The sequence below is a fragment of the Suillus discolor genome (genome assembly GCF_016758755.1).
Source record: "Suillus discolor strain FC423 chromosome Unknown F5147scaffold_3, whole genome shotgun sequence".
Lineage (NCBI taxonomy): Eukaryota > Fungi > Basidiomycota > Agaricomycetes > Boletales > Suillaceae > Suillus > Suillus discolor.
The window spans coordinates 493,295-519,919 of NW_024541250.1; the positions used below are offsets into that span (position 1 = coordinate 493,295).

Below are 26,625 nucleotides of genomic sequence, written 5' to 3' on the forward strand. Positions count from 1 at the left end.
TGTAGGTCGTACCCGCGAAAATTTGTACTAATTTTTAATATTCTCATGCATCTGCTCATGCTGCAAGGCACAAGTGATCATTTGAAAGACCGTTTTCAGAGCGACTCTACTTCCACTTATTTCTGCAAGGCTTGGAGAATGGCCTCTCCAATGGGATGAGCTGAAGCCGGATTTTGCCCGGTGATTAGGTTACCAGCAACGACGACCTTGGGCTGGAATCAAAGTGGATCAGTCAACATACGGCTAAAGTCCAAGCATAATACTGACCCCCCAAGGTTCTGCTGCTTTCTCGTATTTACCCCCAAGACTGGAGATCTTGTCTTCCAACAAGAACGGTATATCCTGTGTTCAAAACACGTCTGCAAAAGTACCAAACGCTGGCTGAGTGATACTCGCCTTCACTTTGTCGACCTGCTCCTCCTCGACATTTGAGAAGCCAGTGAAAGCTTTTCCAGCAAAGATGGATTTGCCAGACTCGTCAGTGGCGCCAACAAGGGCACTGCAATAAAGTGTCAGTAACATTTATTGTAGAACTTGTTATACTATAGCTGACGCTGGTCCATGGCAAACAGCGGCGACCAATTTTCCGGTACGGTAGAACTATAAGATCAGACAATCGCTACAGGCCCGTCATACAAGAAAGTTGACAGACGTACTTCAGATGCAAACTTGATATTGACAGGATCCACTGCCAGATCCAAGACAGGACCATGGCCCCCTACATAGAAAATCGCATCGTAATCATCGGGATTAACATCAGAGAGCTTTTTAGTGGCCGAGAGCTTCTTCTGGACCTCGGAGTTTTTGAGGAATTTGCCTATGTCGTCTGGGAACGTCTGAAGGTAAGATTTTAGCGACTACTCATCAATGACCTGGGTTCTAACTGAACACCCGCCTGGACGCTGTATTCATCCACAGGTGGATTAGGACCCGCAGGAGAGGCAAAATCGATAGTGAAATAAGGGGCGAGAATGTAGTAAGGATGAGCGGCTTCAGGAAGGTACCATCCCTGATCAAACGTGGTTAAAGGGCCGATGCCAAAAACAAGTGCAGGGCTCTGCTGACCGTGCTGGCACCTGTCAAAGTTTGGTTTGCAGATGTGAAAACAAAAAGGATGCGTTTTGTCATGACGTTCAGTGAGTGAGATAGTGGATGTGTGATTTCGCGGCCGTTGTGACCTTTATATATATGTGAAATTTCTCCCCGGGGCTCCAGTTCCGAGTGGAGCGGCACTTCTGTAGCGGAGCAGGATAACCTTCGCGTGAATTGAAAAATTGAATCGTTAGGCAATTCGTTCGAATCTGTATCAGCCTGGGACATCGGGACTCACAGGCTCTAGGCACTTGATAACAGGCTGGGAGCACGAGGCTTTTAATTTCGATAAGATAAGATAAGATACAAGTATTACGTAAGTATCACCACCGCGAACCTCAATTTCAAGCGGCGAACCACAGGCATCTTCGGCACCTTTGGCACTTGGGCCCGGGGTTATAGCATTCGAACGCAGCGTGATACCGTAGATCGCAGTCATCGGCGACATGTCTTCATTCTTCGGACTGTCAGTAGTCCTTCCAACAGCAAGACCATGAACTAACGCGTCGGCTTATCCAGTGGCAAGACCCGCACGTTCAAACCTCGAAAGGACGTCCCGGAGGGCACCAAACAATATCAACTGCGAAAGTATGCAGAAGCAACTTTGGTAAGGTACACTGATCTGTACTAAATGCCAGGATGACATCGAACTTTCACATGTAATCCAGGGTTCTGGCAACTTGAGGTTGGCTGTTCGGTTACCTGAAGGTGAAGATACAAATGAATGGCTTGCTGTCCATGGTGCGGACCATCTATACTCGTCTGCGATGCGTCATCGTATTTACATGAGCAGCTGTTGATTTCTTCAATCACTTGAATATGTTGTACGGTACGGTTACCGAGTTCTGTACGCCGCAGGAGGTATGGCGTTGCTGATTACTTGCTGCTTGATCTGAAACGCCAGCTTTAGTGTCCCATAATGTCCGCTGGTCCGCGGTGAGCCTCCTGTAATATATATATATAACTTCAAACTTACTGTAATTCGGTAGCTACGAGTACCTTTGGGAAGATGGTGTTAAATATAAGAGACCCACGAAGCTGCCCGCTCCCGAATACGTAGATGCATTGATGAATTGGGCTCAGAACATTCTCGACGATGAAACCGTATTCCCGAACAAGATTGGTGTGTACCACACGATACATCCACTCTGCGGCTGTAGTTGACGAAACTTAGGCGTACCATTCCCTCGAAATTTTCGTGAAACGGTGCGCACGATCGTACGCCGATTGTTTCGTGTATACGCGCATATATACAGCAACCACTTTGACCAAATTTGTGCGCTTGGCATCGAAGGTATCATCTCGTTTTACTTTCGGCTTTGATTATGATGGCTTGACCAAATTCTGTAGCTCATCTGAACACCAGTTACCGCCATTTCTTTCTATTCATAAATGAGGTGTGTCCACAGCCATCTTAACAACTGCCTATTCACTTAATTATAAACTGGCTAGTTTGACCTCGTGGATAAGAAAGAATTAGCACCCCTGGACGAGCTCAATGATGCCATCCTTGCTGAGGACAAGGCCCGATGACCGAGTCCTGTGTTTGACCGTTCGCTGTTGTATACCTATCTCACTGCCTTGACGCCAATCTGTCATCAAGTTCTGAATCATGATGCTATTACCAATCGGCTATATGCTATGCGTGTGTGGACAGTACAAAGGTGTGAAATCGTAAGCGTTACAGACTGGGATACTATTTACGGAAGGAGTAGCTGCTAATGAGTACTGAGTACAGGTCGTGTATGACGGACTTGGCGGCAGTGTTCACTGAACATTCCCAACTGATGTTACAAAAAGCGAGCAATGTTACACGATGAATGCAGTGAAAAAGAAGAAAGGGATGAGTGATACAGTCGATTGAAAGAATGAGAGCTGAAGAAGCACATGCGCGCTTTTCCTGGGGTATGTTCGTCCAGAGTGTGAGATATTTCTTCCGAATGATGTTGTTTTACGAGTTAGATAGTCCTCTGCAGTTCCGATATAAGCAGAAAGTTCGAAGGGCTGAAATGGTGGGCGTACCTTGACTGCCGACCATTGTATAATCAACGTCTTCAGCCGGTCTCGAAGTGCCTTTCTACAGTGCTCGCATGACAGCTGATCACCTAGAGGTGCCAAGGCAGACTCAATTGCGTTTGTGGACAAGTCTGTATTTGACTAAAATTAAAACAGTGCTGCTGAACACCTATGAAACATACCTGGTCTGGCATCCCAAGCGAGATATGCAGATGCAAGAGCCCAAGCTCTTGTGAGCCTTTTTTGCTCGGTGAAGTCACAGTCATTAGTGGCGGCATGTGGATGGGGTGGTGGTAGGAGGAGACGTTTCAAAGCATCTGCGCGGCCAAAGTGGAGAAAAAATAATCGTTTCAAATATATTGCGCCAATTCTGTCCGCCATCTCATCTGTCAGGGATGCGAGGGAGAAGGAGAGCAAATGAGATGAAGTTGGGACAGCGAGGTCATAGAGGTCGTGTGAAGCAGCCAACGTATAGAGTTCCAAGGGGCAAAGTGGTGCATACGAGAGAAGCAGGGAGTGCAGGGCAGAAGAAGAGCTAACATGGCGCTTGAGAGAAACGCCATAATCTGTTAGCGCTGACAATGCGGTTGCGAGGGAGTCGAATGAAGGAGAATAGTGGGAACATGGCATGTCGTACATGGCGTGAAGTACGATATTGAGAACGGTAGAAGATCCCGGGACGGCCAAGACTGGACCTAGTTGGCCGTTGGTCGGTTTGGGCGACAGTGGTAGCAAACCGCCAAAGTTATTTTCAGAGACTCGAAGCAGCGCGCGCGTGTGGACGTAAAAGAATATAGAGTCGGATGACAGCAGCACGACATCTGGTGGATATGAGTGGATATGTGCTCCGGGAAAGAATGTCGTGGACACAGAAACAAGGGTGTCTTCCTCTGCTGGTGGGTCAACCGGTGACGAGGTGAATGAGTCCTTTGTGAGACATGGTGAATATTATCTGCCTGACATGATGTTTCTAGTCTAAACGACGTACGGGGGGTGTTGGTACCTGCACAGGTACCGCCGAACGTGTACGTTCTGCGACGGGCCTTTCAGGCACATCAGAAAATTCCATCTCCAAAGGCTCTGAGACGAACTGCAAGAGGAAGTCCCAGTCTGTGTTCTCCATACAAGTACTCATGACTGCCTTGATCAAACTGGGTGCAGGGATTCGAAAGAGGATGATTAAAATAAAAATAGAGGTTGAGGAGCAAGAAAGGGTGTTTGACTGTGGAGGGAGATTATTAGTACACCACACGCGGGCGATGACGAGCGGATATAACGTATAAAAGAGAAAGGGGGACAGCAGTTCGGGAAGTGATAAACCAAATATGCACACTTCGCTGAGTTTGATATTAAAGCTAGCCGAAGACCAGCCGAGATCCTCGCCGCTCTTATATACAAAGGGCCAGACTTCTCCCAGACTACGGTCCGATTTAACTCAGGTCCCCGCTTGCTAGTGACTCCCGAGTCTGCGTTGATCTGAAGAAAATGTAGCTCTCCCCATCGGAATTAAAAAGTAACGACTGTCTTGCTTCTCTATTGGTCTGACTGAGGTTCAAAGCACTAACTATCACCATGCTGAAATGCGGGGACCTGGCGTTAGTGATACCAAACGGTCATGGTCATGATCTGGAAGAGGCCTGGCTTCCCCACAACAAGGCCCCGCTCGGGAATTGCCAGTGTCGGATACTGGAAAGGCCCCCCACATGCAGATTTAGAGTATGAAGGGTCGTTTTGCAAATTCAATTCCAGCGGCATCGCCCTGACATTCTATTCCGCAGTACTTGAGCCGTTTAGCACGGAATCGATAGGAGCGAACTATCATAATATTCGGGTGTTTCCGATCCCTGCATGTTCCAGAAGAAACCAGATCATTACGGGCAACAACTCCCAAACTTTGGCCGAGAAATGGACCCGCTGTCAGATCGGGGGGAAAATACATGAATTGATCATGCCTCGGCTTTTCTCCTAGACTTCAATTTATGTATTTCTTCTCGTTGGCCAAAGTTTGAATCATGTAATTCCTAGATGAGGCTCATGTAAGAAACAGGAGGTGTGCTATCTTTAACATGCGCACCATATTTGCTAGCCTTTTCGCTGTTGATACGGCATTCAATTTTTCTAAAACCATGTTTTCTGGCATGGTCATAGCCTCTAATTGCACCCCTGATGAAGTTATGAGCCAACTCTATCACTGCGTACCAAGGGTCGAATAACGTACCAATCCGTGCTTCTATTCGCGATACACGCTCCTCATCCTTTTCGGTCACAAAACTAATAGCAACACCACCTTTACCAGCACGTGCAGTTCTTCCGACTCGGTGAGTGTATTCTTCAGGCTCATTTGGCAGATCCCAGTTGATGACCATTGCTACGTCCTCAATGTCCAAACCACGGGCGCCAACATCTGTCGATACAAGAACAGGGATGAAAGATGACCGAAAAAGTGATAATGACGTCAATCGCTCCCGTTGTGTCAATCTTGAATGCAGCGCGGTGCTGCGGATAGACAATGTCTGAAGTAGATGCGTAATATAAGCAGCCGTCCGAGGCTTCGTGCAGAATATGATGGTAGGTGGTGGTTGTATGGGTATATCCTCATCTGGACCGGGTTTTTGCGATGTTCTCGTTTTTCCTCTGGGTTTTCCCGGTTTTATTGGCTCTGGGGTTACCCTCCGGAGTGATGCGACACTTTCTGGAGGATTACAAAGTAAATGATAGAGATACGGCTCGCGCACGTGCGAAGGAACCAGAACGTAATGTTGCTTTAGCGTCGCGACTGTTTCGACACTGTATTGAAAAAAGATCAGAACCACGTCCTGCCGTCCAACACGATGTGCATCTTACGTTGATAACGTTCTATGCACAAAAGGTTTCACCTTCCCAGATCTCGGCGGGGCTTCAATCAAGGACTCAATTGCTTCTGTCAGGGTAGCAGTAAAAAGACAGGTTTGCCGATCGCTTGGGAGAGTCTCAAACAAAAATTTGAGTTCGGGGGAAAAAGTCGATGTAAGGAGCCGATCCGCTTCATCTAATACCTGACTCAGTTCGACATGAGTGCCAGCAGAAACTCGCATAAAATTTTCACTGACAAGGAACTTTACACGAGACAAATTCCATTCGCCGTTGCTACTCCGCAAGTGGTCAACGATACGCCCGGGCGTGGCTACTACAACATGGGGAAGGCCACCCAGTTCTAAAGCTTGTGTCATCATATCCATGCCACCGACAACGACAGACGTTCGGACGCCTATTGCAGCACCAAGCACTGCAAATTGTTCGGATATCTGGAATGCCAGTTCCCTAGTAGGATGTCATAATGCGACGCAACATCAATAAATGAGTAAGCGAACCTCGTAGGTGTCAGTACTAGCGCGAATATGCCATATGGATCCTCAGATAGCTTCTGCAGGATTGGGATTGCAAATGCTATAGTCTTCCCAGAACCTGTCTTTGCGTTTCCTATGCAATCTCTTCCTAGAAGCAGATTACTGATTGGTTCGACGTCTATATTAATTGCTGCAAGACAAACCTTCGAGAAGGGGAGGAATACAGGCAGCTTGGATCTCTGTTGGAGCTCGTATAGACATACGAGCAAGAGCAGCATTGAGAGGAGGCGTCACGCCCATATCAGCAAATGACCCTGTAGGGTGCATTATGACCAGCTGAGGATTTTGGGGGGACAAGCGAGTCTATAGTAGCAGTTGACACCGTCAAATGCTGAGTCGAGAATGAGATGACGGTCACGTGCTTACTAATTAATTAGCTTTCGGTATATTTAGTACCAACTTGAACTAGTGTAGTACGGGTCCAGCAGCCCAGCTGAGTTTGTTCTCATAATAGCCGTGGACAAAATATGGAGTGGAGTGAGATTCACATGGAAGCAATCGGTGCTACACTGTGCCACCAACCCAGGGACGGAAAGTGATAACGAAACAGAAAGTAGGTCCTGGAGGGTGGGACAGTGGGTGATCCCATCGTTGCTATACTAACAGTAGAACAAACGACGATCATGACGAGTCAAGACCCCGGTTGGGTCGAATCGAGCGTCAGAATTGAGAAAAAGTTCTATTGATACATCGAACGTGGCATACTACGGATACAGCGACTAATGTTAAGCTACAAAGAAGGGACGTGACGATGATGGCTATATGAGTGCTTGACAATAAATGGGAGGAAAAAAATGAGTGATTGCAAACCCTCTAAATAGTTGAGTTCTTGTCCATGTTAAGCATCCACGAGGTGTGGCTCCACTCATCACTTTCGTGGTCAAGTGGCATTGAGAAATCACACATAAAGTCGGAGAACATTGAATCGGAGGTGCATGATGGAGCCCCGCTGAAAGCGTCCGAACACGAAAAGGATTGGCCTGACGACTGATATCCGTCCGTCGATCCGTGAAGTAGTGGAGACAGACCATTTACGTCATAATCCATTGAATTGTGGGGAAGACGCAGTTGTTCCATTCCAAGGAATATGTCATCTTGGGACATAGAAGCATCAGATTCGGATATGTCGCCGTTCCGTTTGAAGGTTGCTGCAGTTGGCGTCTAATTGTCGAAATGAAGATCAGATGAAATAAATATAGAGGAGCATCAGAACGTACGGCGTCAAGATCTAAACCGGAAAGCATTTCAGCTAGTCCTGATCTTGGCGTAGTAGGCTGCAATGGCTGTGATGAACTCAATTCCAAGCCAAGCGCATTCGTGCACTGAGACTGAGGAAGGGACAGAGTGGCGTTCGGCTGCTCGTTAACACACATTGCCTCTGGTAAAGAAAAGGTTGGAAGGAAAGGTGGAAAATGTAAAGGGGAGAGCCCAGTAGGGGATGAGAAAGCCGATGGAAACTGCTTTTTTAATGCACCGAGGAGAGCATCACGCGTGACACCCTGAGGGCGGACCCTGGACGAGCGAACACGTCGCACAGGGCCTATGGATGACTCCGCACAAACTTGTTCAGTAGGCTTTGAGTAGTAAGCGCCGCTTTGAAAAGTCTTGGCCGACTTAGCGCTCTTGCGGTTGGGCTTGAATTTGTAGCCAGGATATTTCGCACAGTGTGCAGCTTGGACTTCCGCTGCCTTCTTATGCCACACAGCTCTGTCTTCTTTGCTCATAGCTCTCCAAAGCTGCCCTGCGATGCGGCTGAGATTCTGCTGACGCTTCTCAGGGTCAGCATTTCCCCGGCTCTTGAGCATGTGTGAACGGTAGAGCATGAATGCGTTCGGTGGGCGAGGAATATGTTCCTTTGACGAAGAACGAACCCCACCATGTGTCGAAGCAGCCAATGAGAACACGTCGCAATTAGAAAATAGCTGAGGGATGGAGAGGGTGGAGTTGAATAAATTATTTCCTTGCTCCAGGCACGGAGGTGCTGATTGGGAACGACACAAATCATCCAAAGGAAGGGATATATCACTGAAAACGGGGGACTGGGAAAATACGAAGTGCTGTGGATAGTTCAAAGGACCAGGGCCCAGATGGACAGGATAAGAGTTGATCATGTGCCTGCTGTTAGAAACTGGCAAAGTAAAGTCAGCTCGGCCCGGCCTGGCGATTACCCAAGGAAAGACTGACCGTCATAATCCATTGTATTAAAAAAACTTGCTTTTGGACTGTAAAAGAGATCTCAACACCAGTTGAGAGTAATGAACATTGTGAGGTCAAAGATTATGACCACTCTTATATGCGTACGCTCAGCGCAATAAAGGGAGCTGGAGATAGTCCCACTATCTTCGTCAGGCTTCGTGAGCTCACCTGAAGGGCGGCATAAGTATACAAAGGGAAAAATGTGAAGAGCAAAAGAACATTGGGGTCAATCAGTTTGAAAGAAGGCGCGAGGCTGATATCACGTGACCGACACAGAGCAATCGGAAGCGCGCGAGAGCACGTTGTAAAGCACGTTGCCCAGCGAGCCATGTCTTCGGAGTCATACTCCTCCCGCAAAGTTCTGCATGATAGAACTTTCGAAGGACGTCCCGAAATTGCGGCGATTCACTCCCAAGGGCAAGAGCTGTTCCAGCATTTTGATTAGCCCATGGTCTGATTGGGCCGTCATCTATGGTGTAGACGATAACAAAAACCATGTCATCTCTTACGCTGGGCCTAGATGTTTTATAAGTAATGCAGTTTGGCTCACCAGAAACTGAAAGTCCTCGTGTAGACGAGATATGGCACGAGGCACGAAGCTACAAAAGCGTGGCAAGATAAGAGTGGCGTGCGAGCAACGATGGTCCGCTCTGCGGGAAATGACACCGTATGACAACGACGACACTTAGTACCAGAAATACCGCAGCATGTGTCGCCGATCTCCTCCCGTGAACATCGACAACATCCGTTTCTGTGTACTGCTTCTATCAATATCATTAATTTGAGTTCCGGGTACAGGCTTACAGGCCAACCAATTATCGTCGGCGTTACCGCATGGTGCATGTCAATTGAGATAAGGTCACAAGTCATGCTTGCGATGTCGATTGATGGATAATGAAACGCGCTGCCCAGCCTTATGATTACATCTCTAGTTTCATTAAAATTATAATGTAAACGCAGCCACATTCCTGCAGCAGGCTGTAAGCAAAAAGTGCATGACAGAGATAGCAACACTTACATGCGATTTCTAGGGAATAGCAATCCATTGCGAGCTCCCAGCTGCTTTCTTGACCCGGTTCATGATTGCCAGGCCCTCGTTTTCTTCTGGAACTTCTTCCACTAAGATCAAGTCCACCCCTTCCCTTTCCAACGTCAACAGTCCATCAAATAGCCGCCTTGCAATAATTGCTGGCTCTGAAACCAGCCCAAAAGGAAATTCATGCCACTGAATGGTCGTATCGCTGATAAGAGATTTCATCAAAATAGAATCCGAAGGCATCAATAACCCCACGCGAAGAGCGTTAGGAGAATGTGGCATCGAACGCTTGAGATCCTCCAGAAAAGCGGATGGGCTCCGAGGTTCTATTCCAAGGGGAACATCGGTCATGCGCATCAGCGTCACTGGCACTGAGGGGGAATAATGGCGATATTTCATGCCAGGTGTAGTAGGTGCCTGTTCCAATGCGTCGTCACGAAAATCACGACGATGGACGAGGATCTGGGGTATTGGTGTGTCGGTATCGGAGAAGCCATTGATGAGCACTCGTTGAATGTCTTCTACTGTAATTCCGCCAGGTCGCAGGATGCGGATATTTCCGTCTTCATGTAGACCATCTACAACCGTACTTTCTAGACCAACTTCACATGGGCCACCGTCTAGAATGATTGTAATTTTGCCATTCAAGTCATTCAACACGTGCTCTGCACGGGTGGGACTAGGTTTTCCGGAGGAGTTGGCGCTTGGAGCTGCGAGCGGTGCATCGGTAACAGCAATGAGTGCTCGTGCTACCGGATGTGATGGCATTCTGATTGCGACAGTTGGCTGGCCAGCGGTAATGATGTCGGGTATCAGGCTATGGTCGCAGGGGAAAAGTAGCGTGAGGGGTCCAGGCCAAAAATGCTCTATGAGCAACTCGTAAGAAGGCGAGAGCGTATAATTTTGTGGAAGCAAGGTTTGTAGCATACGCCGCGAGGACACATGTACGATGAGAGGATTGTCAGCTGGCCGGCCTTTTGTGGAGAATATCTTAAGGGCTGCTGTCGCGTTTAGAGCAATAGCACCCAGCCCATAAACGGTTTCAGTAGGAAAGGCGACTGGGGAGAGATCTTTGAGGCAGGATGCTGCGGTATGCAAGGCTGTGAGGGTTTCAGGTGAGCTGACCGCTACCTGGTCGTCTAAAGAAAAGACGATGGATGTAGAATCGCATGCGAACACCTGTGTCACCGCCGCCATCGTGCCTTGTGGTTGCGAAAACCTTTTCCGCAAAAAGTTGAGGTACCTTTTCAAAACATTCATTAGTAGGATTGTCGAAACCCAGACGGTCCAGACCGAGTCAGTTGCATGATGAGTCCGGGATCCGATCGGGTAATCAATAGTATATTAGATACAACTTTTAAGTTAGTCTCGCTGCGCGCCATGGTATAGACATCTAAAATGACCTGGTATCATGATATACTACGCCTGACATCCTTTTATCGAGTCACTACTCTTGGTAAACAGAGATTGACCGGTTACATTCGAATGCATCTAGTAACTCTGTCACTACGTGTCCCGGGAATCAGGTACATGGGTCTTGGGCATATTCAGTCCAACTCGTCGTGCGGTCGCTTCGATACGTTCCTCCGCTGTTAGGTCAATTAATGGGTTATATCTCTCCAACAAAGCCTAGCATAAGTCAGTTGATGTGTAATACCTTGCGTGAAACCAGAATGCTCGCCTTATATTCTCGCTGAGATCGCAAGAAAGTCAAGGCATTCTGCATATCGTGATGAAAATGTTGCGTATCCTCGGGTCGTGCACTCTGTGCGAACAGGGCTCGGAAGTTTGAAGCAATGTCTTTGTTCCGAGCTAGCCGAGGTTTGACAGTCTGAAGGTCACTGAAAGTCAATACAAGCAACACAAATGAAAAGACTGGCAATGTACCGCTTTGGCTATCTCTCGGACTACCTTTCGATAGACGTGTGTATGATGTGCAACCATTGAATATTAGGGTACAAGCAAACGTTCGCCTCCGAAGCGTTCACAAATTGTGACATCAAATCCGATTTCCTTTTTTGGACGATCAATCAATCCACTATTATTATTTTACAATTCATCCACAAGTTCAAGTTCTCTACAGATCTCATTGTACATTGATTCAAGCCACTGACACAAGCCCCCGTCCATAATGCTGTGGAAATTAACTTGTTTAGACTCTCTTCCACTGCTCGATATTTTAAAAGGCTGCTCAATCTGATATTTATCCGCCAGCTCAACTCACAAACTTCGAGACCCTACTACTAGGTTCATTCACGATTAACTTATCATCATGGTTTACCACTGCCATAGCATAAACTCTGATGACTCTCCTACTCACAACTCGGAAGCCAAATCTATCCCCAAGGTTAGTGACGTATCGTGATTTCCTCCTAACCGTGTCACTCAAGTTTCTGCCGTAGTCAAAAAAAGTAACGAGCTCGCGGAAAAATGACGCCAAACCGACGCGTACCAATCCTGCACGAGCTCAAAAAAAGAACCAACGTGTTTCTCATGCTATCAAGAGGCATGTCAAACAGCGACGACGTGATCCTATGCATGTGTTTGTTGGCAATGTAAGGCACCGTGAAAACTATTACGATATGGAACCTGACCTCGATGCAAGCTTCCTAAAACAGTCGACGAAGACAGTATTGAAGAGTACTTCAGTCGCTGTGGCGAAATTCTCTCTGTCGAGATTCGCTGCAGCGGTGGTCTGGCAATGACGACTGGTCGCCCGGATCCAGCCTATATTGCCCAACATTCTGTTAGGCAGTACGCCATGATCACGTTGATCGATGCATCAGCTGCCAATAAAGCTTTGAATCTCAATGGGTCTCGTCTTCAAATAGGTGATGAATCCACGGAGCTTGTGGTATGTCACTTGAATCTTAATTTCAGAATGCAACTCAAAACTGTAATTTAGGTCACTCGCAGCCCCGCTGATCTCCCAGAAGTGATAGAAAAAGTGCAGCAGCGTCTTGAAGCATACCGAGCTCGCAATGGCTTCACTGATGCGAGGCGTGCTCGACAAAGCGCAATGAGGTATGACAACCGTCGTTGACTTATGTGTTCATCGCTGATTTGACCGTTGACCTACATAGGGCTCTGGACCTCCAACCCACCATTTTATTAGAAACTCGCGGAGATAAACACCCGCGCGGGAAGATCTTTGGTTTTTCTTTCCCTTTGCCCCTCTTTTGACTCTCCCTTGTACCTTTGTTTCAATAATGTCCCCATTCTTTATTTATGCCGTATACCCAACATGTCCATACACAACGTGTACTATGGCTGGCGATGAGATGCCCTGAATGTAAGGCTTCTGGAAGCATTGACACATTGCATAGTACTAGTAAATGAACAAGCTTAAGCTTCAATTACCACGCCTTCGGCCGGATTTAAATTTGTGAGCTTTATAAAGCTTTGGGCCTTTGGCAACGCCTCTGTGCCTTCAATCGAGTACCTGCTACTGCGTCAACAGGCCAGTCGCAGGTATTTTTCTTGACATTCTCATTTACACTGCCTGTATGGAATCGGTTTGAAAGGTCATTTCTTCAGATCCTAAGGTGAGATTAACTTAATGCTTCTAGTGCCAAACTGAAAGCCTTATTATGCTCTAAGTGCTGCCCTTCGTTTGTTCACCGTTCGTTGGAGCTAGTCACTGCCATGGCGAGAGGCGCAACTCTGAATCCCACTTCGACGCCCTTCTTCCCTGGCAATATGCGAAACAATGAAGAGGATGGGGCCACTGGGTTCGTATTTGGGGTTCCCACACTTCGGGAGCAGGATGGAGCGTCTGTGTCCTCTCAATCAGCCTGTTCCGCTGATCGCAGGTCTTTGAAGTCGTCCCCAAGTCCACCCCGATTACTGGAACACACTGGAGCGCCCGATAGTCTCCCAGACGCCCGCTTCCAGCTTTTGCCCCCACACGGGGATAGGCCTCCATATCTCCATCAGGTTGAATCTGAGAGGCAGCATATGTTTCGTGCGCGAGACATGAGTAAGGTTGGCAGCTTAGAGTCTCTACCAGAAGCAGATGATACCCCCAATCCAAATACCCATGACGAAGGCATGTACACCCTGGGCGATTCGTCTCCATTTATCTCGGCTCTTGTGCAACAATCTCGGAATCGCAATGTAACACCTCCGGTCAACATCATGAACAACTCATTACGCTCTTCATCATTCAACATCAGTGGACCATTCCCCTCATCGTCTCCGGTCTCATCTTTGGACTCCGGCAGTCAACTTGCCTCCAGTACCGATTTTCATCATAATCTGGAGGCACAACTCAAAGCTTCTCCAATCATACGTGACCTATTAGACCGGCTTCAGCGTTGCGAGTATAACACGCGCGAAATCCAGCGCGACATCAGCGACATACATCGCAAAGTCAACATTCTCATTGAGAGGACCCTTAGCAATGCCACCTCTTTCAATAGCGCTCAGCCTGAATTCAAGGATCCTTTCGCACCTGCTTCTGGCATGTCGACACCCGCAGTCAATATCGCGCGGGCTTCATTTAGTGCAAACATTGCACCAAATCAATCACCTCCTGCGGATGATATTACACAGATCTCTCAACGCCTGAACACGTTGACCACATCCGTTGGGCAATTGCTGGCTCTTCAAACACAGCAGCATATTCAAAATGCTACCACAGGCCTTCTTCCTGCTCAGATGGGACGATCTACCCCACAGATGCAGGACATGGCCTCGAACCAAGCCTTTCCCCATGGCATGGGGTCTAACCCTGCTGCCCTTGGTCATGGTATACCGAACAGACCAGATATGCGACCGTCACCACGCGCACCTAATCCCCCAATGCGCACTTGGTCTGCAGGGACGCTTGATCTTCCCATGCGGACCGAGACTCACGGCAATTTGGGACGACTCGAACCTCCTCGGGATAAACGTCGTTCTGTAACTGGGGGCATAATACGGCGTGAATCTGTAGGCGTGCGTAGTTCAGTCTCCCTAGCGACACCAAATCAACTGACCCGTTTGATTGCTAGATGATTGATGCACAGGGCAATGAGCTATCTGGTAGCTCAGGTCGTGACAGCGGTCCCATGGTTTCCAAGTGGGAACAGTTGAATCTTGCACCAGATTTACTTCGTTCTCTCAGCAAATTTGGGTTAGTGGTAATCCATCGGAATCAGTTCTTCTGTTAAACACGATGTTCGTAGCGTTGGCCCTCCTAACAAAATTCAGCAACGCGCACTTCCATTTCTTCTGCGAGGTGCAGACATCATTGCGCAAGCTCCACCCACTCAAGAGCGGATTGCGGCATATGTGATACCTGCTATTCAGGTAGCTGTGATAAATACCGCTGGACGCCCCCTTACCAGGGGACCTCTAGTAATCATGATATCTACCACGGTCGACCAAGCTACCCAGGCTCAGCGTATGATTCGTGACCTCGGGGGTCCGATTGGCATTAGATCTGCGCTAGGCGTTGGCACATCCACTTCGCCTAGTGACCTCAGCCAGGAGCTACGCCTTCTGCAGCAGAACATGCCCCACATCATTTGTGGGACTCCACAGAAGCTACATGCCCTTTTCACTGCCTCTGGAGGTCTCGTCGGATCTGAAGTCCGCTTCCTTGTTCTTGATGAGGTTGATCAGCTGATTGCCCGCAATTTACACGAGTTTGTCTTCAACATAGTAAAGCTTCTTCCTCCGCCAAGGTCTCGACCTGTTGGAAATGTCACGCCAAATTCTGCCTCTGCCCAACCTCAACAATCATTCAATTCCTTTGATGCAAACAGCCACCCCGCCTTGTCGACTTCTAACACAGGACGCAGGTTCTCTGCAATTTCTCCGCCCCCTTCGAATGAGCATACTACCGGCTCGTCGAACATTATTGAACGACAGACTGCACTGTTTTCCAATACTGTGCCGCAGGATGTGCTCAATCTAGCTACGGCTATCCAACTCAAGGAGCCTGTGCGCGTTCTAGTCCGCCGTGATGGAAATGTGACCAGCACCGAGTCCGCTCAAGGGTCTCGTGGTCTTAGGCAATTTTACCTTTATCTTGCTTTCACCGCTGGTGTTCGAACAGACACGACTAATCCTGCTGCACCGGGTGGTGGACACGGCATCATTGGTTCGGGCCGCGGGGCGTCTAGTGCTGAAAGTGCTCAAGCTCGCGAGTGGAAACTTGACGCGTTGGCAGATATATTTGATGACGTCGAGGTTAGCCAGGCGATTGTGCATGTTGGTGGCATGACATCTTTGGATTCAGTTGTCCACAAGCTTGCCAGCCGCGGGCTTGAAGCTGTACCTCTTGTTAGTACCAGAAGCATTCTCTCTCTCTCTCGATGCTTAAACGGTTTTCTTCTAGCACGGTGACATGAACGCAGGCACAAAGTTGGCAGCGCTGAACAAGTTCAAAAGTTCAGCTTCAGTCATGATGAGAGAGCCTGTGACGAAAGTGTTGGTTGTGAATGATGTGCAGGTGAAGACCCCAGAAGTGTCTCACGTCCCTCTGATCATCAACTATGGTAAGTAACTGACCATGCTGTGGTCCGAATTGATGTTCCAACTTTTTTGTTAGACCTTCCTAAAGCTGTAGAGGAGTACGCGCATCGGTAGGCCAACCCATTGCCTGTGTCAAACACGCGCTCATTTCTATTTCATCTCTATTACAGCGTTGCTCCAGCCATTGCTTCCAATTATGCACGAGCTGGTGTTGTAGTGAACTTTGTCACTGCGACTGGGGGTGATGTTGAAATGCTTCGCTCTATTGAATGTTTTTACAAGTACGCACTTTTTTTCAAAAAAAAGCCTAGTGCTGACGATTGACGATTTTCTTCCAATCCAGAATTAAATGCGTGCGTTTTCCTGTTGAAATCGTACACCACAAACTGTATCTGACTTACTTTCCACAGCCTGAAGTCCCACTGAGCCTTCGCGATGTCATCTAAACACGCACTTGGCGTTCATGTATCTCTATTTTCTCGGGCCTTGCTTCAGTCACTTTCCGATGTGTCCTTATACTTGCTAACGTATCACTTACCCAGGCAGGTGCCCAGCCATGGCACAAATCTGTTTTATACCCATATATTTGGCACCCCTTTAGCGATATCAACTCAGATGTTTCCGTACTGACACTGTTTCCACCACTACTTGGTATCCAGTCTTCTCGACACTGACCACTGTATAGCAGTCTTTCCTTCCTGTCTTCACTACGTTTGCCTCGTGAATCGGCTTACTGTGTTTTATGTCAATTCTCTTTATGTCATTTTGTTACTGTGGAGTTTAGTGTGTCTACCAACGTACTTTAGTCTACTTCAAACTGGACAATCAGTACTTTCAGTGTACCATCATCGCTGCAAGACGCCAGCTGCTTCCTCGATGGATTGTCAGTTGCTCTCCACGCCAAACGATTGATTTGATCAACGTGTGCCAAACTTTGAACTCATGAGCGAATCTCTTGCAAGTTACGATAAAGACTTACTTTGAGTTAATTATCAAGACTAAGGTCCACTGATCAGGTGTGGACATCAAGCTTGAATAGACTTTTATCTCTCCTGTCTCTAAACCAACCGCAAGCCAGCGTCTGGAGAGAGTTGTGATTGAGACGAGATACAGAAGGGTTTTACTTACTCTGGCGCATCGGCACCGGCAGAACAAAATGCGACAGCGGTCGCTGCTTCCTCGAATTTCATTGTCGTAATTGCTCCCCATCGAGAAGAGTCTGAGTCTTGCTTCCATATCTTTACCTGGTGGATGGTCGATCAAGAATCTTTCTCCGAAATCAGAAACACTTACAGTCTTATCACGAGACGCGGTGGCAAAAACGTCCCCTTCACAGCTCCATGCGCAATCCCAGATGATTCTTCCGTGCGATTTATCTGCAGCGATGGGCATATAACCTAGTAAGCAGCAGGATGGTCAATCGTCATTTTGTTACATGAAGGCATATAGCCTCGTACCATTTTCTTTCTTCTCAAATAGCCTCCACGTTCGATCCCGACTTACGGTGAGGACGTATCTATCGTTTGGTGGGCTGAATGCTATACGGGTAACTGTCAGGCTATGGCCTTCGAGAGGGACACCGAAAGGCTGGTAGCCGGCTGTGGTGTACACGCGAATAACGGCATGCTGCGGGGAAGTTGCACGACAGGCAGTTGCAAGAAGGTCGAGAGAATTAGAAGCTGAGATTGTGATCGACTGGGTCGATGGAATTGCATTAATCGCATTTCACACAAGAATCACAGATTGGCTGACCTCATACCCATGCCCAAAAACTTTTTCGACTTCAGGCCAGAGGGTGATGGAAGCTAGCTCTCCTTCAAAAGGACGCCTACAAGGTCTGTTAATATCCAATTCTGAAGGTGCTTGAATAGAAGACAGTCTGTCAAACAGCAGATATCACGCATATCATATGACACACCATCACTAACAGCCTTGTTCGAGAGTCCGAGAGGAGGCACACTAGCCGTAGCAGGTCTATCCCCCTTTGTTTTCTCAGAAGCCCTGAAATATAACAAGGAGTGGTCCTTACCTCGCTCTGGGCCAGATCCTTTACTCCAAGTACTCGGACTTCCTCGACGAAATTCCGTGGAGCTTCGAATACTCGTGCGACCTTCTCATCGGCAACGCTTGCAAAGGTCCACGGGCCGAGCCATGCTACGCCCATTAAGTCATAGCCATGTACCTGAGGGCGTGACAGCTCATGCCAAATGCTCTGTTCGGAGGTAGAGGATGTAATAGCGCCATGAATGCGCGTCGTCTGGTCCAGACTAAAGGTGTGCAGTTAGTATCTAGAATACAGCGTTGATAGTAAACGACCCTTACCCCACAGATACCAGATAGTCTCCTTTGGGGCTCCAATCGAGGCCCTTTATTGCGCCACTGTGTCCGCTGATCGCACCAACCTCTTCCCATTCCTCGCCAGCTGTTCCTCCGTGACTATCACTTTTAATGCGGCGCCACCGTCGCCAGCCTCCACTCCAACCCCATGCCATGGCTTCGGCACCATCATTTGACCAAAGCCCTCCAGTAAAGCCACCGAGACGCTGACCTCCCACATCACCGAAGCGTTGTATATTAATCCAAATGGACGAGGTTGACGATGAATATGCAGTTGAGACGATCGAGCTAGGAGCCCATATGATGAGAGAGGAGTCTGTTGATGTAGAGAGCAATGACGCATTCGAAGGAGACCAAGAAAGCGACGTAACTCCTGCCTCGTGGCCGATTAGGAGAGCATCGAATGTGACAGAGTATTGTTGCGTCCTGCCCATCATAAACCCGGTCATAAACTCGATCCAACAATTTTCACTACAAATTCAACGCACCTGGAATTCGATTTGACAGTAAGAATATGCCGTTTAAGTGAAATTTGTCTGCCACCCTCCTCTGCGTCTGCACCCAAGTCTCCTAATGAAGCCTCAAATGCGTCCAGGAGATCGTCACTGAGATCGTCTCCCGATTGGTTTGTATGAATTTGTGACTGGGCCTGCATCTTAGTGAAGGACTCCACATTCCAAAGTCGGATGGTTCCATCCTGTGAGCCTGAAGCGAGAACGATGGGATCATTTGGCGTGGATGGAGCTCGGAACGCCAGCGCACGTATCCAGTCTTCATGTCCTGATAGGGTGACTGAACGAATAAACTTCAAGAAAGGGATGAGCACTTGATACCTAGCTGAAATATGTGAAACCCACTGGTCCGTCAGAACGTGTCCAGATATGCACTTTACGATCGGTTCCGCCAATGGCAAGTATTATCGCTTCGGCAAGGTAAGTGCCTCGTCGTCGAGATATTTGAGTCTCTCACCTTCAGACGATGGTAGAGATGCGATCGCTATTGATAAAGGATACCATCCTTGAAGCGAGATGGTTTGAAACTCCTTCACCTCGTCTGTTACAATTAGCCTGATTCACTAGGCAAATGAATACGAAATTTACCATCAACGTCACCACGTTGCACCTCCCATATTTTGATGGAAGAGTCTGAACTTCCAGTAAGTAAGAATTTGTCGAATTCGCGGAGTACAGAGATGGCTTGTTGGTGTGCTCGCACAATCGCGGTAGTCCTCCACTATGAACATTGTGGGGACGTTTGCACACAAGGCGGATTAACATACCTCTGTCCCAAATAATCTCCAGTAGCGAATGGTCCCCTTGTCGTCCGTACTAGCAAATGCGTCGGACGCCACAAAACGAACACAGGTCACTAAGCCATCGTGACCAGGCAGCGTCTGGAGGACGCCTCCGCCATCAGGGTCCTCCGATGAGATGTTAGGCGCGTTATGAAAGCGATGGCAATATACTCACCTGAGTGTTCCACAACGCGATTAATGTACCTGATCCATATGCAATCAGGGAAGAGGTGGAGGCATCTGCAACATGGTTGAAGCGATTGGTAGATGCTGAAATATATGCCGTGCTGATGGATGGCTTGGACATCGCCACAGATCGCAGGCTACAAAGTCTAAAACACGAGTTAGTGAATATTTTTCAGAATGCGCAGAATGGTCATACACTGATCTCGGACTGCGCTAGTGTTGATACGCGTTCTGCAGTTACGTTGAGTCGACTGTCCTTAACGTTTGGTGATCGTTGACTCTGAGTGACACGGACGGTACAAGGCTCGAGGTTGAAGTCAAGTCACACATTTGGGTCCGGCATACTTGCTCACTTTGTCACATTCATCTATGTCTTCTTCATGCGCATGGCATACATGAGTGTTGCACGACAGCAATTACAAACCAGTCTGGTACAGTTTGCTCACAAGAAGGAACCGGCTGTACATCTCCCGAGTCTATTATATCTGCCCAGTTGCTTAACCGACACACCTTCCATATCGCATATCTCTAAAAACTTCATTTAAAACCCATTCACATGCCAATCCTCGGCATCGGTGTCGATATTTTGCACCTTCCTCGTCTCATCAGTCTATTGAGTCGAAGGGGATCCGAAGCATTTGCTACGAGAATTTTAAGCTCCCAGGAATTACGAACATTCCAGTTGCTCGTAGAACAGCATGGAAAAGATGAGACCAAAGGGATTGCACAGTTTTTGGGTGTGCGGTAAGTCTTACATCTTGCTAGGCATTCATGCAACCTGTCATGGCGTCTAGATGGGCGGTGAAAGAAGCTGCGTACAAAGCGTTGTATCCCATCCGCCCTACCTGGAAGGAGGTGACATACTTGTCATTCAATGGAACCACTGGCGTAAAACCAACACTTGTTTACCATCCCGTACGCAATGATGTCGGACCAGCGAATAAATTGCATGTTTCAGCGAGCCACGACGGAGATTATGTCTACGCACAGGTTATCGCAGAGTCGACGTGATTTGACGTCTATCATCCTTCAAGAGTGATGTGTCTAGTCCGAGATGATACAAAGAATCCAATCTATGATCCTAATTATACTAGGCTGTTCAGATCATGTGCCTCGTCAGGAGGCTGCTCGGGCCACCAATCTGCCCACAAAGGCTCCACCTTCCACGACTGTTCCCCCTTTTCCTCAGCAACCAACGCTATATCAGGACGCAAATGTTCTAGTCGCACCAAGGCCAAGCCAACGCTTGATCCCATACCTGGAGCAGCTATCGTGGAAAGGAGCGTGGATGACCCGCGCAAGCGGGGTGTTTTAACCGCGGCACTGTCTGTAGTCGATGGAAGGGACGGTTTAATCGACATGTATGGTGGCAATGACGTCGGAGAGGAAATGTGAATTGGGAGTATACGTTTCCGAACTGCGCCCGTGTGATATGTGCGCACTGTCAACTCTTGACCGACATAACATCCCTTCCGGAAATCCACTGCGCGTGTCAGTATAAGTATCAGATGAAACAAAAAAAGAACATACGTCCACCCATCACGTCTAAGTTGGATTCAATAGGAAATGCATGCATGGGTTGAATATCCACGCTACCCTCGGGAACACCGTGCATGATGCGATGGAGCAAATATGCATCCTTACCAGCCAATTCATGTGTAGACGCATCGGCAGCTGCACAATATCAATTCCAGCTCAATGCAAGAAACACCCCGAAGACAAGCTCACGTATTTCGCCTTTGCGAACGAGCATCCGTTTGCCCATCCCTGGAGCACGTTGATCGTGTATGGTACCATTCTCAGTTCCCCATGGCCATTCGTTAGTCCGCCAGACTGGCTCGACAGCGCCGCTCCGTGCCCAATTCCACTCCCTGGTTTCTTTTGCTCTTTCTGACCCCCATGCGGCCCAAACATCCCACTCCTCCGACACGTCCCGTATGCGCACCTTTGAGCGAAGGAGGTAGCGTTTGAGAAGGCTCATGAGGGTAGGTGCCTCGGATGGAGTGGGGTCATATTCTATGAGATATGTCGGCCCAGTAATTGAAAGTGATGGCGTCGGGGAGTTATATAGGAAGGCGTCATACAAGACGCGTCCCTACGACCAGAAACTGCATGGTTACATTACACACTGCCAGATACTCGAAGCTGGGTCGCACCTGAGCGTGTAAGAACGCCCCATATGTCTGCTTGCCCTGCACACTACACGCTAGTAGCCCATTGAGGAACTCAGTTGCTTGTGAACCGGAAACAGAAAGAACTGCGCGATTAGATACAGGCGCTAGTGTCGGAATTGTTCTTAAAAGCGCACGGAGTGATGGTGGTATAGGCATCAAGAGAGCATGAGAAGTTTACGCATGATTGCAACCTGCTCTCCTGAACCATCTAGTCATCCAACCTGACCTGAGCTCTTATCACAACACTTAGACGCTGCACGACAGCAAGTCGGGTTTAGGTCTATAGCGGAAATTAACTTCGAGTGCGCCAACGGACTCTATTAGCATCGGCCATGTCCTCCTCCTGTGACGCTATCCTCAAAGCACTCAAGGAATGCCTTCTCAATTCCGACTGTGTCCAAAAGCAAGGACATCTTCCTTCGGAGTGTCTCAAGCAACATAGTAATGAATTGCCGGAGCAATGTCAGCTACTCAGGAAGTCCACTTTCGAATGCAAACGCAATATGGTAAGTGACTACTAAACACATGAACATGCTCTGATATGCAAAAGTTGGATATGAGGACTCGGTTTCGAGGTAACACGGTGGGAATGGATGCTGAGAAGCTGAGACAGCAGAAGATTCCTGCACCTCCTGCAGAATCGTGATGTGATGGATGGCTTCCAAGTTATATCACGATGGCGACTCGGATACTCGCGAATCATTGTCTAGAACCTCGTTCCGAGTGCGTATCTTCTTCCCTATCATTATATCCCCCTCAACGAATAATTTCCCTAGTGTATCCACTGGGGGTCAATAGGAGTTGTGTCGATCACAGTGCACACCTGTCGTCGTAGCACTGAGCCACCGTCTTTCCGATGGAATCAAAGAAAGCATTCACTACTACGAGCCATGCTGCTTATACATTCGCTAGCTGTCTTTCTAAGCATATTAGAAATTCATCGAAGCATATTCGTAAGCCCGTTGCTTAGCGAGCCTAATCGCGCAAGTGGTTAATTTTGGACCTGATGCATGCCAGCTGAACATGACGCGTGACGAATCACTATTTAATGTAAGGTAGTTTGAGTTAAATACACAGTGATTCTTCCCTCCACTAGACTCCTTCCAAGTAACTTGAATTCGATATGTCGAAGCCTCTAGTTCTCTACACTGCACCTACCCCCAATGGCCACAAAGTGTCTATCATGCTCGAAGAGCTCAAGGCGGCCTACGGGAACATTGACTACGAGTAGGTCTTCCGTCATGTCCTCCGGCCGTTATTCATAGGCCTTCAGTGTCGAGAAGATCAACCTGACCGCGAATGTCCAAAAAGAGCCATGGTTCATCGCAATGAACCCAAACGGACGCATCCCTGTTCTCATTGACCGCTCCAATACCACTGTTGCCCACCCGAATGGATTCCCCGTCTTCGAGAGTGCAGCGATTTTGTTGTACCTCGTGCAAAAGTACGACAAGGAAGGGAAGTTCAAGTTTGAGAGCGGCAGCGATGAGGAGAGCCAGATGTTGCAATGGATCTTCTTTGCTGTGCGTGTTTAGATTCTCTAGGTGATGTAGCTGGAGATGCACGCTCACAACCGTACAAACCAGCACGGAGGGGTCGGTCCTATGCAAGGTCAATGTAAGTTGTGGTCAGTCATATAGTGTTCTCGCATAACAGCCGAATGTTACAGCGCACCACTTCCGACACTATGCTCCTGAAGATGTGCCTTACGGCAAGAAACGTGTGTACTTGTTTGACCTCATTTAGTCTCTATAGTTCTAACGTCGTGCGTCAGGCTATGGGGATGAGGTCGTTCGTCTTTATGGTGTGCTCGATATCGGTCTTCAAGGCCGTGACTACCTGGTGGGTCCAGGAGCTGGGAAGCTCAGTGTCGCTGATGTGAACGTCATGCCATGGTTCGCATTTTTATCCGAACGAGTATCTTGCTTTGATAATGATTTGCGAAATAGGGTGAGGTTTCACAAGCATGCAGGTGTCGAGACCTTAGATGCTTTCCCGAACCTGAAGGTAGTACAATCATTATCATTTGGTGGTGGAATATACTAAATCGTTTGTTTCAAGGCTTGGCTCGATCGGCTTCTGGAGAGAGAAACTGTAAAAGCTGGAATAGCTATCCCTTAGAGTACTCTTGAACCGGTCTCGCTCGTCAATTCTCCCTGTACAGTATTTGCGCATTTGAACCAAATTTAGTCTTTCGTCGTCGCCCTGGCTCAGTTAAAAAATTCTCCATTAACATTAACATCGTACTTACTTCCAACCGTTATGGGTCATCCGAACACGAATTGAAATGCTCAAGTAACACAAGCCCGAGGTAGATAACCACTCGAAACCAAGTCATTCGATGCTCTGTTTAAGTTGATGCTCGACAAAAGCACGGTGCTGTCCACTTTCTCGTCACTTGTAAGGACAGCAGTATCACCTAGTTTGCCTTCATGGTCATATCGGTCACAAGTAACTTCTCCTGAGTGATCGTGTCGAGATACAGGAGACCAGGTCCAACTGGCTCAAAGAAAAGACAAGAACACGGCGCCTTGCCCTCCGTAAGTCGGTGATTCCATCTAGTTCTATTCCAAGCCTTGATACCCACCATTTGATGAAAATTGAAGGCAGCGGTCGCGGATGAGGCTGTCGCCGAGCAGACCCGACCAAACGTACAGTTCGGAACCCAAAGATGGAGTGTTTGCAAGAATCGTACGAGCTCTCCTGGAAGGACCCCAGTTGAACCAAGGCAGACTAGTCACTAGAGAAGTCTTCACTATAGCGGTTCGTATAGGTAAACTCGAGTTCAGAATATGAAACAAGGGGACTCTGTGGAGAGGAACAACCTTTGTGACTGGCTCTATACCTTCAAGTTCGGGAAAGCAGCCTGAGAGACCGCCTCAAGTTCAACTCGAAGTGTGTAGGTCTCCCGCGGTGACACGTGACGGTAACGTCTTCGCTCTCTATACTTTGTTCTGAACACCCATAACTAACTTATATAAATCTACGGCTTTCCATCAACCAAATGCAAGGATGCTAAAGGTCATCCCCCGAATATACCGTTACCGGTCGCTACCACTCTCAATACAAGAGCTCAATAGAACTTCCTGTACCACTATATTACAGAGGCACTATAGCTCTCAGACCGGGCAACCTATCACTAGCCCTGTAGATTCGTCGTCACAGTCAATTTCAGCATCTGGCCCGGGCTCGATATCCTTTGCTCATCCGAAAGACCCAAGATCTGGACACGGGTATTCCGACCTCAATCCTGCCCCACCGTCATCTTCGCCTCCACCCGAGGACGCTTTGGCTCTTCCTACGACCCTTTCAGGTCCACCTGCATGCGCTTACCAACCAAATCCTCAACAGTCATATGCAGTCCCTCCATTCCACACGCATGCCTTCGTAGCCGCGCTCGAGAAGTCCTTCCCCACGCCCACAGCGCGAAGTCTGATGAGGGCTACGCGTGCTTTGCTCGTGGACAGAATAGGTCGCGTAAGGCGGGAAGGCCTCACGGTTAAAGATTTGGATAATGTGCGCCGAACCCGTCCAGAAATTGTCATGCTTACTGACTTAAATGCTGAACAGCAAGCATATTTATTCCGTGCAGCGCTTTCTGAGCTTCGCGCGGAGCAAACCGCAAGGTCTCGTAATGAAAGCGCGACAATACGCTCTGCCACAGCTGCGTTGCGCCGAGAAGTCGATCGTTTGGATGTCAAGATGAAAGAAGACCTTGGTACCTTGAAACATGAGTGAGTCATATTCGTCGAATCAGACGATTGTATTTCTCATAGGATTACTAGCATACAAATGGAGCTTGACACTCGCAAGAATGAGTCAAAGGCACAGCTGAAACAACAGACAATCGCAATTGAGGTTCGGATGATATTCATCTCCGTTGCACAATTTGGTAATTTTGTGAAATAGGAAGTCCTGAATAAGGCGATTATAACGCTCAGTGACCTCCGCGCAAACATGGAAGAGGTAAAATGGAATAACATGCGTCAAGCTGTTGGTACGTTTTACTCATTTGTTTGCGTCAAATCACCGATTCTTAGCAACGGTATAGCTGCACTGGGCGCTTTTGTTCTATCAATTGTCATCGGCATGGAATTGTATACATTCAGACAACCGAAGCCACCGCCGCCGCCCCCGGCTGTGTTGAAGGAAAGATCACCTCCAAATGGTGAGGCGGTGTCTCAGGTGTCATAGCACACAGCTCCAAGGCGCAGGCTTTACCGCATCACTCCTAGGCCTTATCCGATCACTCACCTGGACGTGCAGATAAGATAAGTCGCTATCATACATCCACATTCATCTATACCGTCTACAGCTTGAACATCTACATAGAGAACGGAACAGCCGCATAGATTGTTGTACATATAAAGATACTAATTTTATGCTGCTCATAATCGTAACACCTATTATTTGTTACCTGCCACTCTCGTTTCAGCCTGACATCCT

At 48.1% G+C, this 26,625-nt stretch overlaps 15 protein-coding genes across 15 annotated transcripts; 7 read left to right on the forward strand and 8 right to left on the reverse strand.

Moving 5' to 3' along the window:
• F5147DRAFT_188149 (class I glutamine amidotransferase-like protein) lies at positions 1-1,305 on the reverse strand. The gene is made up of 7 exons (XM_041428470.1): positions 1,066-1,305; positions 896-1,009; positions 657-836; positions 554-600; positions 397-499; positions 268-342; positions 1-212 (listed from the first exon to the last, which is right to left on the reverse strand). The coding sequence occupies exons 1-7, from the start codon at positions 1,126-1,128 to the stop codon at positions 117-119; spliced, it is 678 nt and encodes a 225-aa protein (XP_041298915.1). The 5' UTR covers positions 1,129-1,305; the 3' UTR covers positions 1-116.
• Positions 1,306-1,480: 175 nt separating this feature from the next.
• F5147DRAFT_666922 (Mob1/phocein) lies at positions 1,481-2,728 on the forward strand. Its single transcript, XM_041435198.1, has 9 exons — positions 1,481-1,558; positions 1,612-1,699; positions 1,761-1,833; positions 1,886-1,953; positions 2,003-2,028; positions 2,082-2,215; positions 2,267-2,386; positions 2,443-2,489; positions 2,545-2,728. Exons 1-9 carry the CDS (start codon positions 1,539-1,541, stop codon positions 2,623-2,625), a joined length of 657 nt encoding a protein of 218 aa, XP_041298916.1. The 5' UTR covers positions 1,481-1,538; the 3' UTR covers positions 2,626-2,728.
• F5147DRAFT_666927 (uncharacterized protein) lies at positions 2,729-4,385 on the reverse strand. Its single transcript, XM_041435199.1, has 4 exons — positions 4,097-4,385; positions 3,291-4,035; positions 3,115-3,239; positions 2,729-3,062 (listed from the first exon to the last, which is right to left on the reverse strand). The coding sequence occupies exons 1-4, from the start codon at positions 4,241-4,243 to the stop codon at positions 3,051-3,053; spliced, it is 1,029 nt and encodes a 342-aa protein (XP_041298917.1). The 5' UTR covers positions 4,244-4,385; the 3' UTR covers positions 2,729-3,050.
• Positions 4,386-4,614: 229 nt separating this feature from the next.
• F5147DRAFT_801127 (DEAD-domain-containing protein) lies at positions 4,615-6,734 on the reverse strand (the record flags this gene model as incomplete). The annotated part of the gene is made up of 7 exons (XM_041443278.1): positions 4,615-5,129; positions 5,183-5,271; positions 5,327-5,895; positions 5,953-6,143; positions 6,198-6,408; positions 6,459-6,578; positions 6,634-6,734. 7 exons carry the CDS (start codon positions 6,732-6,734, stop codon positions 5,055-5,057), a joined length of 1,356 nt encoding a protein of 451 aa, XP_041298918.1. The 3' UTR covers positions 4,615-5,054.
• A 1,397-nt stretch (positions 6,735-8,131) lies between these two features.
• F5147DRAFT_541861 (high mobility group box domain-containing protein) lies at positions 8,132-8,335 on the reverse strand (the record flags this gene model as incomplete). Its single annotated transcript, XM_041430252.1, has 1 exon — positions 8,132-8,335. A coding segment is annotated over one exon (204 nt), but the record flags the coding sequence as incomplete, so codon positions are not given.
• A 1,069-nt stretch (positions 8,336-9,404) lies between these two features.
• On the reverse strand, positions 9,405-11,019 carry F5147DRAFT_188329 (DHBP synthase RibB-like alpha/beta domain-containing protein). The gene is made up of 3 exons (XM_041428471.1): positions 9,709-11,019; positions 9,495-9,658; positions 9,405-9,448 (listed from the first exon to the last, which is right to left on the reverse strand). Exon 1 carries the CDS (start codon positions 10,984-10,986, stop codon positions 9,718-9,720), a length of 1,269 nt encoding a protein of 422 aa, XP_041298920.1. The 5' UTR covers positions 10,987-11,019; the 3' UTR covers positions 9,405-9,448; positions 9,495-9,658; positions 9,709-9,717.
• A 32-nt stretch (positions 11,020-11,051) lies between these two features.
• Positions 11,052-11,682, reverse strand: F5147DRAFT_666933 (uncharacterized protein). Its single transcript, XM_041435200.1, has 3 exons — positions 11,614-11,682; positions 11,408-11,557; positions 11,052-11,355 (listed from the first exon to the last, which is right to left on the reverse strand). Exons 1-3 carry the CDS (start codon positions 11,668-11,670, stop codon positions 11,233-11,235), a joined length of 330 nt encoding a protein of 109 aa, XP_041298921.1. The 5' UTR covers positions 11,671-11,682; the 3' UTR covers positions 11,052-11,232.
• A 72-nt stretch (positions 11,683-11,754) lies between these two features.
• F5147DRAFT_188359 (uncharacterized protein) lies at positions 11,755-13,116 on the forward strand. Its single transcript, XM_041428472.1, has 5 exons — positions 11,755-12,073; positions 12,129-12,281; positions 12,332-12,580; positions 12,632-12,750; positions 12,810-13,116. The coding sequence occupies exons 1-5, from the start codon at positions 11,999-12,001 to the stop codon at positions 12,907-12,909; spliced, it is 696 nt and encodes a 231-aa protein (XP_041298922.1). The 5' UTR covers positions 11,755-11,998; the 3' UTR covers positions 12,910-13,116.
• F5147DRAFT_188627 (uncharacterized protein) lies at positions 13,055-16,899 on the forward strand. Its single transcript, XM_041428476.1, has 9 exons — positions 13,055-13,271; positions 13,327-14,664; positions 14,721-14,842; positions 14,895-15,996; positions 16,052-16,211; positions 16,265-16,298; positions 16,359-16,469; positions 16,532-16,541; positions 16,599-16,899. The coding sequence occupies exons 2-9, from the start codon at positions 13,372-13,374 to the stop codon at positions 16,632-16,634; spliced, it is 2,868 nt and encodes a 955-aa protein (XP_041298923.1). The 5' UTR covers positions 13,055-13,271; positions 13,327-13,371; the 3' UTR covers positions 16,635-16,899.
• Positions 16,900-16,904: 5 nt separating this feature from the next.
• F5147DRAFT_801143 (WD40-repeat-containing domain protein) lies at positions 16,905-20,126 on the reverse strand (the record flags this gene model as incomplete). The annotated part of the gene is made up of 15 exons (XM_041443279.1): positions 16,905-17,120; positions 17,168-17,269; positions 17,317-17,432; positions 17,482-17,585; positions 17,646-17,883; positions 17,941-18,050; positions 18,107-18,179; positions 18,218-18,455; positions 18,511-18,951; positions 19,014-19,330; positions 19,383-19,447; positions 19,495-19,578; positions 19,626-19,758; positions 19,805-19,945; positions 19,995-20,126. The coding sequence occupies 15 exons, from the start codon at positions 20,124-20,126 to the stop codon at positions 16,991-16,993; spliced, it is 2,424 nt and encodes an 807-aa protein (XP_041298924.1). The 3' UTR covers positions 16,905-16,990.
• Positions 20,127-20,422: 296 nt separating this feature from the next.
• F5147DRAFT_188562 (4'-phosphopantetheinyl transferase superfamily) lies at positions 20,423-21,270 on the forward strand. The gene is made up of 2 exons (XM_041428475.1): positions 20,423-20,749; positions 20,800-21,270. Exons 1-2 carry the CDS (start codon positions 20,562-20,564, stop codon positions 21,014-21,016), a joined length of 405 nt encoding a protein of 134 aa, XP_041298925.1. The 5' UTR covers positions 20,423-20,561; the 3' UTR covers positions 21,017-21,270.
• F5147DRAFT_188395 (uncharacterized protein) lies at positions 21,054-22,359 on the reverse strand. Its single transcript, XM_041428473.1, has 4 exons — positions 22,162-22,359; positions 21,734-22,100; positions 21,536-21,679; positions 21,054-21,488 (listed from the first exon to the last, which is right to left on the reverse strand). The coding sequence occupies exons 1-4, from the start codon at positions 22,333-22,335 to the stop codon at positions 21,091-21,093; spliced, it is 1,083 nt and encodes a 360-aa protein (XP_041298926.1). The 5' UTR covers positions 22,336-22,359; the 3' UTR covers positions 21,054-21,090.
• Position 22,360: 1 nt separating this feature from the next.
• F5147DRAFT_188444 (cytochrome c oxidase assembly protein PET191-domain-containing protein) lies at positions 22,361-23,058 on the forward strand. Its single transcript, XM_041428474.1, has 3 exons — positions 22,361-22,685; positions 22,730-22,902; positions 22,956-23,058. Exons 1-2 carry the CDS (start codon positions 22,512-22,514, stop codon positions 22,823-22,825), a joined length of 270 nt encoding a protein of 89 aa, XP_041298927.1. The 5' UTR covers positions 22,361-22,511; the 3' UTR covers positions 22,826-22,902; positions 22,956-23,058.
• A 244-nt stretch (positions 23,059-23,302) lies between these two features.
• F5147DRAFT_565445 (glutathione S-transferase) lies at positions 23,303-24,300 on the forward strand (the record flags this gene model as incomplete). Its single annotated transcript, XM_041430753.1, has 7 exons — positions 23,303-23,406; positions 23,453-23,702; positions 23,766-23,796; positions 23,849-23,899; positions 23,954-24,074; positions 24,129-24,186; positions 24,241-24,300. The coding sequence occupies 7 exons, from the start codon at positions 23,303-23,305 to the stop codon at positions 24,298-24,300; spliced, it is 675 nt and encodes a 224-aa protein (XP_041298928.1).
• Positions 24,301-25,120: 820 nt separating this feature from the next.
• Positions 25,121-26,521, forward strand: F5147DRAFT_188736 (uncharacterized protein). The gene is made up of 5 exons (XM_041428477.1): positions 25,121-25,695; positions 25,750-25,913; positions 25,965-26,037; positions 26,089-26,176; positions 26,231-26,521. The coding sequence occupies exons 1-5, from the start codon at positions 25,192-25,194 to the stop codon at positions 26,371-26,373; spliced, it is 972 nt and encodes a 323-aa protein (XP_041298929.1). The 5' UTR covers positions 25,121-25,191; the 3' UTR covers positions 26,374-26,521.
• The last annotated feature ends 104 nt before the right edge of the window (positions 26,522-26,625 follow it).